This window comes from Chinchilla lanigera, unplaced genomic scaffold, assembly GCF_000276665.1.
Source record: "Chinchilla lanigera isolate Chin_1 unplaced genomic scaffold, ChiLan1.0 scaffold00051, whole genome shotgun sequence".
In the NCBI taxonomy this organism is placed as follows: Eukaryota; Metazoa; Chordata; class Mammalia; order Rodentia; family Chinchillidae; genus Chinchilla; species Chinchilla lanigera.
Window position 1 is genome coordinate 7411646 of NW_004955452.1, and position 11248 is coordinate 7422893.

At 49.2% G+C, this 11248-nt stretch overlaps 1 protein-coding gene across 1 annotated transcript in view; it reads left to right on the forward strand.

Moving 5' to 3' along the window:
• The window catches only part of Sesn2 (sestrin 2), a gene marked incomplete in the record, with an annotated part of 24561 nt that extends 19002 nt beyond the window's left edge, over nucleotides 1-5559 (forward strand). The window contains 2 exon segments of the mRNA XM_005394946.2: nucleotides 3083-3227; nucleotides 3755-5559. Coding sequence (XP_005395003.2) covers nucleotides 3083-3227; nucleotides 3755-3841 — 232 coding nt within the window.
• Between the last annotated feature and the right edge of the window lie 5689 nt (nucleotides 5560-11248).

Here is an 11248-nt window from a genome sequence, read left to right on the forward strand (position 1 = left end):
CAGCCTATTTTATTTTATTTTATTTTATTTCATTTTATTTTATTTTATTTTATTTTATTTTATTTTATTTTATTTTCCAGTACCAGGAATCAAACTCACAACCTTGCACTTGCCAGGCAGGCACTGTGCCGCTGAGCTAAATCCCCAGCCCAGCCTTTTTTATTTTATATTTTGAGATCGGATCTCACTAAGTTACCCAGGTTGGACTCAAACTTGCTATCTTGCTGCCGCAGCCTCCCTAAATGCTGGGATTACATGAGTATGTGCCATCAAACCCAGCATTTTTCTGGTTTGGGGGGGTAGGTTTTTCTTTAATTGATAAGATCGTATTTGATATATTTTGGGGGTTTTTTTTTTTTTTTTTGGTTTGTTTTTTTCTGGTACTGGGAATTGAACTCATGACCTTGCGTTTGCCAGGCAGGTGCTGTGCTGCTGAGCTAAATCCCTAGCCCCAATATTTGATATATTCTGTAATTTGGGTTTTTTCACCTGATAATGTAGTATGAGCTACATTTCTTATCAGTGTAATAGCTCTTTTAGTGCTTTTTAGCCAATAGGTAGTATTCAGTTATAGATACATGATAATCTTTTTTTTTTTCTTTTAGAGACAGAGTCTCGCTATGTAGTTCAGGCTGGCCTTGAACTCATTATGTAGCCCAGGCTGGTCCCAAGCTCATGGCAGTCCTCCTACGTCAGCCTCCCAAGTGCTGGGCTTATAGGCGTGCGCCACCATGCCTGGCTATAATTATTTAATCTTTTCCTTGTTGGATATTTGGATTATTTGCAATATTTCATTCTTACACTGTATACTTTGACTAGTCTTAAAAGTTCTTGTAGCCAGGCATGGTAGTGCACACCTGTAATCCCAGCACTCAGGAGGCTGAGGCAGGAGGATTGCTTCAAGTTTGAGGTCAGCCCTGGGCTACATAGTAAGTTCAAGCCCAGTCTGAACTACATAGCAAGACCCTCTCTTAAAAAACAACAACAAAAATAAGTTTCTGAAGATAATCCTAGATATGAAATTACTTGTCAAGGACAGTTATTTTAATTTTTAAAAATCTCACTTTGATAATATTGTCAGAATTCAAATAATTGAGGCAAAAAATAATTTTCCCTAAATTCTGATACACCACAGCAATATTCATATCCTGAGATTTTTTTCTCCATTACTTCTTTGTTTTTTTTTTTTTGTCTTTTTGAGACAGAGTCTTGCTATGCAATTCAGGCTAGCCTTGAGCTCACTTTGTAGCCCAGGCTGGTCTCAAACTTGCAACAATCCTCCTGCCTCAGCCTTCCCTCGAGTGCTGAGATTACAGGCATGCACCACCATGCCTGGCTATTCCATTACTTTTTTCTTATGTATTCATTTTTTTTATAGTTGAAATTATAATAATTTCATCTCAAGAATATATTGAAAAACCACGTTAGATGTTTGCAAAGAGAAGCAAATAGCTTGATTGTTAGGGAACTCAATAAACACAGAGCTGGGGTTGTCGCTCAGGGGTAGAGTGCTACTTACCATGCTGGAGAATCTGGATTCAACCTCCAGCCTCAGCACTACAGAGAAAGCGAGGGAGAAGGGAGAAAGAACACAGATAACAGACAAAAGAAAGTAAGAACCTAAAAGCTACCTGTGAGGACTGGGAAATGCAGTTCAGTGGTGAGGTATTTGCCTAGTGCAAAAACCAGAAAGTAAAAAAAAAGTCACCCATGACACCACCTGCACTTACCGTCAAATATTTGCCCCCTGTCTTTTTTCTATGCATGACTAGCCAAAGCATACATAATTTTATCAAAAGAAGATCTGTTCCTATTTTCTTGCCTGCTTGTGTCGCTTACTTTACTAAAACATGAGTGAGGTTAGTGAACATGAGTTTTTCTTTCTTTCTTTTTTTTTTTTTTTTTTTTTTTTTTTTTTTTTTGGTCTTTTTTGAGACAGGGTCTCACTATGCAGTTCAGGCTGGCCTTGAGCTCACTATGCAGCCCAAGCTGTCCTTGAACTCGAAGTGATCCTCCTGCTTCAGCCTCCCAAGTGCTGAGATTACAGACATGCACCACCATGCCTGGCAGTTTTTTCATTTAACAGTTTATACCAAGTGCCAATGATCATTACAGGGTTCCAACTCAGGGTGGCAAGGTAGCATCTGGGAGTGTGCAGCAGGCGAGCTCCGGGTGTAGGCTTCTTCGCTCGCCTACCTGGCCCTTCTTCCCTTGCCCTCCCTCCTTCCCCGCTGTCCCACTACCAGTTATGTGCCGTGCAGATGTCTCCACCCTGGCTTTCCCACCCACCCTGACCTATGAAGGTGTCTGTGAAGCTGGCTGGGCTGGGCTGCAACAAAGAAGCTTCTAGACTGGTCATCAGTTTGCTTTTTGACCTTAAACAAGTTAATTGCCTTCTCCAGGCATAAACTGACTACAGTAGTAGCTCCACTTTACCCTTATCATCTTCTCCAAGGCAAATGTACACCGGCCTCTTTTAGTGTAAAGTGGCAGATAAGCCCCGGAGCCCGGCAGGCTTGGGTTTGAAACCCATTCTTTGCTGTCTGACATAGGGCAAGTGACTTCAGAATTTCAGTTCCCTCAAGTGTAAAGTGGGTCGATGAGTACAGTGTTCAGGATGCAGAGCTGTGTACCAGGGTACAGAGGAGTTGGAGGACACATCCACATGGCGCACAGTTGATAAGGGGACAGTGGGCTCATTTCCTGGGCATCCTTGGGGTGGTCTCTTGCAAGTCCGCTGGCCTGGAATACATGATAGCAGCTGTTTGTTTGTTTGTTTGTTTGTTGAGACAAGGTCTCGCTATGCAGTTCAAGCTGGCCTTGCGCTCCCTTTGTAGCCCAGGCTGGTCTCGAACTCCCAACGATCCTCCTGCCTCAGCCTCCTGAGTGCTGGGATTACAGGCGTGCGCCACCACACCCAGCAAATAGCAGCTGTTTTGCTAAGAGGAACCAGGCTTCTTACTGCTTCCCACCTTGTGGTGTTTCTTCCCACTCTGTCCCTTCTGCTGTAGGGTGGGGATGTGGGGAGGAGCAGCTTCCAGCGGCAGAGGGTGAGTAATGCTGTGGGGGTCTTTTCATCCAGATACGATGACTATGACTACGGGGAGGTGAACCAGCTCCTGGAGCGGAATCTCAAGGTCTATATCAAGACCGTGGCCTGCTACCCAGAGAAGACCACCCGGAGAATGTACAACCTCTTCTGGAGGCACTTCCGCCACTCAGAGAAGGTAGCAGCCTTGGAGGGAGGAGCAGGGAGGAAGCAGACAGGCTCAGCTAGTAGAGAGGAAAGGGGGCGGGACCCAGAGTCTGTACTGCCAGTGGCTACAACTGGACATGTTGTCCTGAGTTCAAGTCTTGCTCTGCTATTGATTTCAGAAGCCATTTATGCACCTGGGAAGCTGAAACGTGGGTCCTTGCTTCCTTCGCTTCTCGGAACTTTTCCGCTTTCTAGTAAGAGTAAACACTCCCTGCATTTCAAGGTTGTTGGAAGGATGAAATTAGAAGATAACTGTAAACCCCTGATCCGATGCAGGTGCCAGGGAGTGCTCACTCTTGTAGCTCCGTGGGATGGAAAGATGAGGGGTGATAGAGAAGAATGTGCTGGAAGTTCCTCAGCACTCATTGCACCAAACTGCTCTGCAAAAGTCAGGGTATATGTGTGGGGATTAGGAAGGGTGAGCTGAGGGGTCAGAGGGCACGGCAGTCTGAGAGGGCTGCAGATCACTTGTCAACAGCCCCCTGGTCTGTGTCTCAGGTCCACGTGAACCTGCTGCTCCTGGAAGCCCGCATGCAAGCCGCCCTGCTGTACGCCCTCCGTGCCATCACCCGCTATATGACCTGACTCCCTCCCACGCAGGACCCACACCCGGAGCAGCTGACCCTGGGGGCACCCTACTCCCTGCAAGGACTTCTCTGTCTGGAGACAGGCCCAGGACCCTCTCTGCCCCAGGCCAGTGCACCCCGCCGAGGGGGCGGGCTTGTGTGATGTGCAGTCCCCGACCACGCCCTCCTCCTCTGTCTGGGATGGACAGAATCGTTGCACTGACTGACTGGGATCTCAGCTCTCCCCGTGGGACCTGGAAGAGGACTAGGAGATCCCAAGGGCCATGCCCTCCTTCCTTTCCCTGCCCCCAGAGCGGAAGGCACAGGAAGGGGAATGAGCCACACTCGGACCTTCATGCCGGCCGGCCAGGCCCCAGGCACCATGAGTGCTATGGCCCTCCTGGACTGCAAAGTCCCTGGCTGGCCTCTAGGAGAGGGACAAGGAGCTCCAGAGACTGGCACTCCAGGCAGCTTTGCCCTCCCTCCCCACCTCGTTCTCATTTCATTACCTCCCACCTGCCACTCACCCATCAATGTGAAAGTTGGTCACAGCTGGTCTGTGCGCCCAGTCTATCAAAAGCCTTTTTTGTTGGGCAGCCTAAAGGCCCCGCCATGCCCCCGTTCCATGCTTGCCGAAATCCTACTTCAGTTCTTTACCTCTTCACTCCTGTAACCCTTTCGCTCACACCCAGTGGTGGGAGACCCCAGGAGAGGGCCAAACACATCCAAAGAGCAGACTCTCTAGAGCAGGAGCCTCTGTCGGCCACATTGCCTTCTGAAGAGGAGGGAGTACTCAGAGGTAACTGATCTGTACTCGGGTCCTGTGTGGTTGAGATCAGGCCTCCTCAGGGCCTCGCCTTTGAAACGCGATCAGCGCCTGTGAGGAGCAGAGGGAGGTCCTGTTCTCCCAGGCAGCCGAGGCCGGTGCCCACCCTCCTGTGCTAAGCACTTTTGCCAAAATGTTGAGCCCTTCTGAGTGGCTGACAGGGCACCAGAGCCCAGTAAGGGAAGCTGATGCCAGGGCTCCTGTCTGGCCCCTACCGCTGACTGAGTGGCTGTGACATTGCCAAACGCCCTGGACCACCACAGTGGCGGACTGAGGGGTGGTTTCCGAGTTTCCCAGCATCCCATGCTCCACCCTGGGATCTCAGCTCGATAGCGAACTGGCTTTCTTGCAAGGTTCTGAAGGCCTCTGGAGGCTCCCTACCCCTGCAGTCAGTCTCCTGGCTGCCTTCCAAGAACCTCACCTTTAGCCCAGCACCTGTCCCTTCTCCTGGAATGTAGGTGGATTGCTTAGAGGCAGAAGCAGCGAAGGACTGACCCAAGCACTTTCTGCAGCAAACAACTGTGAATCGCGACTTCTCTTGCCCTTCCGGCAGCGAGCGCCTCCTCCTAGGCCAGCTTGGAGGTGCCTGGGAAGGCAAGGGCACAGCGCTGCTGCTTTTGACTTCCCTGGGTGGCAGGAAAGGAACCTGGCCACTGTGCCCCATTTCATACCCAGGCGGGCATGGGGAAGCGACTGGCAACCCCCCAGGCCTAAAAGCCCTCCCTGTGAAGAAGATTGGCAGGAGGAGAGGGGTCCCAGCATGGGGGTTTGAGTTCCCGAGGGGACTTAATGACTGTATGTGTCCCCTGGGTGGGCGGGAAGGGGTATCCAGTGTGCAAGTGCTGAAACGTTTGACCTTGCTCCAGTTGTGTATGATGAGAAATAAAGGTTCACTGAGGTTTTGTTTTGTATTCCTCGCTAAGGGGCTGTTTTTCTAATTTCCTGAAGGTCAGGGTTCACCTCCCAGCACAAGCAGGGAGCTGTGCTTGCATCATGGACTGGCCTGCCAGCCCCTGCTTGTGCCCAGTGACTGCAGATGGAATTGTGGGCATTGAGAACTTGCTTCTGTCCCTTGGGTATCCAGGCTTGCCACCCATCTGTGGCTGACCTGGCACTGTGGAGTAACAATGACCTTGTTATTCTTCTGACAAAGCCCTAGACTGGGTACCCGAAGGCCATTTCTGTGAACCTGCAGTAATTCTGCCAGGAAATTAAGACTCAAGCGAAATGACATTGCTGAGGCTCCATCGCAGGTCATTGGTGGAGCCAGGCTTCCAGCTGAGGTCTATTAGACCCTGAGGCTTTGACATCACGCCTGGCCTTTTTTCCTGCTACAGGGCTTCGGTGGTGAGAGGGAGGCTACTCGACAGCCCGGAGGTTTCCTCTCGTGTCCCCCACTCCACATTATGATCACCTTCTTCTCCATCCTTTTCCAGGTGTAAGGTCTGAGATGCAGACTGTGCCCTTGTCATTTATAGTTGCATGCCCTTGATCAGATTTCTTCCCTGGGCACCAGGAACTAGTGAGGTGATTGGAAAACCACATCAGGACTGAAGGCTAAGACTTTTCTTTTCTTTTTTTTTTTTTTTTTTGGTATTTTTGAGACAAGATCTCACTATGCAGGTCAGGCTGGCCTTGAGCTCATTTTGTAGCCCAGGCTGGTCTCAAACTTGCAACGATGCTCCTGCCTCAGCCTCCCGAGTGCAGGGATTACAGGCGTGCGCCACCACGCCCAGCTAAGGCTAAGACTTCTGCCAGCTTCCCGTTTGCTCTGAATCCTGCTGGCATAAACTGAGAACCCAGTCTCCTCCAGGAAGCTTCTGTGAGTGCCTGCATGTATGTAGCCTTTTTCCTTGAGGCACCTCTCCCATTTTGCAGTATTCCTGTGTGCTTGCTTCTCCTTCCAGATCACCTGAGAGGAGATGAGAAACGGAACCAAAGCTACAGTACAAAGCTTGGATTCTGGCCCTGACTTTTAGACACTTATTAGCCTAGGGGGACTGATTCATTTCACTGTGCCTCAAGTTTCCTCAGCCATAAAACTAGGGGTAGAATATTTTCATTTCTCTTCAGGTAACATTTCTAGAAAGGCCTGGAACCGTCAGGGATGACTCATACATCTCTTCTCTACTGTCAGCAGCGCTCAGAAGCTAAACAAAAAGCTCAGGCCTAGGGGGACACGAGAGGAAAACATTTGTTGGCAAATGTTTTCAAACTTAGTCTTCACGACAGTCCTTTGGAAAGGGAGTGTGGGGCCCATTGTACAGATGTGGAAATGGGACCATGCGTGAGAATCCAGGGAATACTGACTTAGCAGTTAGACCCCCGTTTATGTTTGAGCTTTGGCATTTAACATCTATCTGACTGTGAGCAGCAAACGACTTAAATTCTCTAGCCTTAGTTTCTCATGGAATTAATACCCTTGGTCACAGGAAGGGGGCAAGGATTAAATAGTGCATGAAAGCCACCCAGCACAGTTTAAGTAGTTGGAACCGCACTCTTGTGAGACTTTGGGCATTCTGCTGGGTGTGGTGGCGCACGCTTATAACCCCAGCTCTCGGGAGACTGAGGCAGGAGGATCACTGTGAGTTCGAGACCAGCCTGGGCTACAAAGTGAGCTCAAGGCCAGCCTGAATTGCATAGCGAGACCAAGTCTCAAAACAAACCAAAAAAACTGAGACTTTCGACTCTCAGAAATTTGCCCAAGATCAGGCCTTGAGGTTGAATTAGTACCCCTTTCTGTCTGATTCCACAGTTCTTTGTAGCATTTGCCTCCAGACTACCTATGCCCTCAATCTGCTTTTTTATTGTTTTTTTAATCATGTTGAACTCAATTTGCACAAGTTCTCCAGTCCAGATAGGATCTAATGAATCTGTGTTAGACTTCTGCAGTCTACAGGCCAGGACCTGGCACATTATTGATGCAGGATGGAGTTTGAGAGGGGTTGCTAGGGGCCTGAGTTTTTTGTTTAGCTTCTGAGCGCTGCTGACAGTAGAGAAGAGGTGCATGAGTCATCCCTGCGGGTTCCAGGCCTTTGCCAGAGCCCTCAGGCAGGTGGATCTGCAGAAGTGCTTCACAAACCCTTTTTGTCTTAGAATCTCCGAGAGGACGGTCTTTCACAGCCTCCCTGGTGCTCTTTCACTCACCAGATGTTGTGTACCTAGTATGTACTGTGCCCTGGAGACAGCGATAGGGAGATAGACATGGTTCCTGCTCTCTTGGGATTTACTGTCAAGTGCAGGGGACAGATAGTGGATCATTACTCAACTAATGGTTTACATTACTGTTGTGGTGGATGGCCTAAGGAGAAATAAGAAGTGCTCCCAGGGCGATGACTGCCTAGCAGTAGAGTTTGCTCTTCCGAGAAGCTGTAACACAGCCAAGGAGATGCCGGGCGTGGTGGCGCACTCCTGTAATCCCAGCACTCGGGAGGCTGAGGCAGGAGCCTCAGCCATTGTGAGTTCGAGGTCAGCCTGGGCTGCAAAGTGAGCTCAAGGCCAGCCTGAACTGCATAGCGAGACCCTGTCTTAAAAAGACCAAAAAAAAAAAACCACCCCACAACCAAGGAGAGCAGTTTCCCAACCAGGGAGGCACTTGTGGCCTGCAGGTTCTGTGGAACGGTTGGGAAACTTCTGTGTTCCTCGGTAGCAGGTACTGTGCTGTGCCACCCTGGCTGTGGCATTCATTCCTCAGACTTCAGCCGAGTCCCTCTGGGGACTGCCCCGTGTTGAAGGGAGTCACAGCTATACGTCCTCCAGGCAGTCTGCCTCCAGTGCCTGGTTGGTGGACAAGAAGGGAACAGAGGCCCGGCCCCTTTGCCTCTATTTGAGACAAACCGCCCTGAAAGATCACCCCAGCTCTAGCACCCCATTTCAGATTCCTGAGCCCTCCATTGCAGCTGTATCGCAACCCAACTTCTCCTTTAGCCCAGGCCCGCTTCAAACCATCTATGATATTCTCCCAATAATTCTCCTGCACGCAAGTTTCCATCTCAGAATCTGCTTACCAGGGTTCTTGATCTAAGACTCTTATTATGGATGGTGAAAATAAAGACCACAGACAGGCAATGACTTGCTTGAGATCCCACAAGCCTGCGCTTTCAGGTCTTCAGCTCTGTGGCACGTATGTCATACCCAGGGCCAGAACCCTACACTTTCCTGCCTTGACTTTTTCTTGCTGAGCCCCGAGGCAACAATAGCAGTGGCCAGAATACACGCTGGATGCCACGGCTGGAGACCGTGGGCAAATCTCTAGTGCCTGAGTGCTCCGTCTTCCTGCGTGGGCCTGTGTGATGCCCCATGGTCCTTAAAAAACATGTCTCAGCAGAAAAACATGTAGCAGCCGAAATTTTTTCCTCCTGTGTCCAAATCTCCTCTTACCTCATAGTTGGTTCCTGTTGGGGTGGGACAGAAGGAGTTGAGTGTCTGTCTCTCGCTGTCTTTTTTTTTTTTTCCCCTTTGCATTCCTGGAGACTGAGCCCAGGACCTTCACGCTGAGCTACATACTCAGCCCTTTATATTTTTTCTTTGAGACACAGTCTTACAAAGTTGCCAGGTTGGGCTCAATCTTACATCCTCCCTTTTCGGCCTCCCAGAAGGTTGAGATTATAGGCTGTGCCAACACACCTGACATCATCTCTCTCTCTCTCTCTTTTTTTTTCTTTTTTGAATACAGGGTCTTGCTGTGTAGTTCAGGCTGGCCTTGAACTCACTATGCAGGTCTGGCTGCCTTCAAACTCACAGCAATCCTCCTGCCTCAGTCTCCCCCATGCTGGGATTGCAGGCGTGCGCCACTACACCTGGCTCTGTCTCTTTTTTTTTTTTTTTTGAGACAGGGTCTCCCTGTGCAGTTCAAGCTGGCCTAGAGCTCACTTTGTAGCCCAGGCTGGTCTCAAACTCGCAACGATCCTCCTGCCTCAGCCTCCCAAGTGCTGGGATTATAGGCAGGCACCACCACGCCCGGCAGTCTGTCTCATTTCTGAGTATCAAAAGAAACTTTTTTTCTTTGTTTATATTAACATTGTCAAGTTCTTCCTCTGTCCAGATGCTGCTAGAAGCTAGTACTACAGCTGTCAATTAAACACGGGCCGTGCCTGGCATGGTGGCGCACACCTGTAATCCCAGCACTGGGGAGGCTGAGGCAGGAAGATCACTGCAAGTTCGAGGTCAGTCTATGCTACATAGTGAGTTCAAGGCCAGCCTGAACTACATAGCAAAGCCATGGAGAAATAAAAAGCCCAAGGAGGCATGAGAGAGTACAGTTTACCCTGGACCTGAATGATAAGTGGTCAGCAAAAGGTGGGAAGGGAGAAGGAAGGCTGAGAAAACAGTCCAGGAGAAGATTTGCAGCAGGAAGGGGAACACAGTCTTGCTGAGAGGGGGCAGGGAGAACCAGAGGAAGGCTGAGGCCTGAGAGAGCCCCAGGTGGACCTGGCAGGGCCTTGCAGAGTCCAGCAAAAATTCTGGACTTTGGTCTGGGCTTGTAGCTCAGGGGTCGAGGGCTTGCCTCAAATGAGCAAGGCTTTTAAAAAAAAATTGGACTTTATCCTATAGGCAATGGCAAGTCTTCAAAGGAGATTTTGTTCTTTGTTACAAAAGAGATCATATTTATTTATTAGAGGAGGGAGTGGGAAAAGTCGTAAGACTTATTCAAGCACTCCCATGTGCTAGGTTCCCCACTAAGTACTTTGCAGGTGAGGTCTTTTTCAATCCTCTTATGCCTCCTCTATAGTAAAGCCTGTTATTGGCTCCATTTCACAGATGAGCCTAATTGAACCTCAGATCCACAGTCCCTCATGCAGACTGTTTTCTCTGGCTCCCCACTCCACACAGAGGATTGTTTTTCTTTTCTTTTTTGCGGTGTGAGGGATTGAACCAAGAACCTTATACTCGGTAGGCAAGAGCTCTACCACTGAACTCTACCCCATCTCCTGGCGGCTTTTTGCCCCCGTGAGATTATAATCATCTTCCCAGTTCACAAACTGCAAAGCCGGGCATGGTGGTGCATGCGTGTAATCCCAGCACTCGGGAGGCTGAGGCAGGAGGATCACTGTGAGTTCGAGACCAGCCTGGGCTACAAAATGAGCTCAAGTCCAGCCTGAATTGCATAGCGAGACCTTGTCTCAAAAAAAAAAAAAAAAAAAAAAAAAAAAAATCACAGCCTCCCCGTGCTGCTGACTCGACTCTGCTCTGGCTGCCTTTCCCTGCCTCACTTGTCACAGGGCCACTTGCTCAGACACTCAGCGTCAGTCTCATGTCGGGGAAAGAGCTTGGACTTTGGAACCAGACGGCTGGGGCTCGAATCTGAATGCAAGTCCATCTGGAATGAGGCAGAGTGTAAATAAACAGGGCCAAGTACCTGTATGACCTTTAATAACTTTCTTTAATTTCCTCATTGATAAAATGAGAATGTCACCATCTACATGAAAAATTTGTTATGGTGGGATCCAATGAGAAGATGTCTATACAATGCCTGTTTAGTTCCTTCTTTTGGCAGAAAATAGGGATTTGTTTAGTGCCATTTTCTTGGACTTTACTTCCTCAAATCTCACATTTTTCTTCTATAAAAAGGGATAGGAGGGGCTGGGGATATAGCTCAGT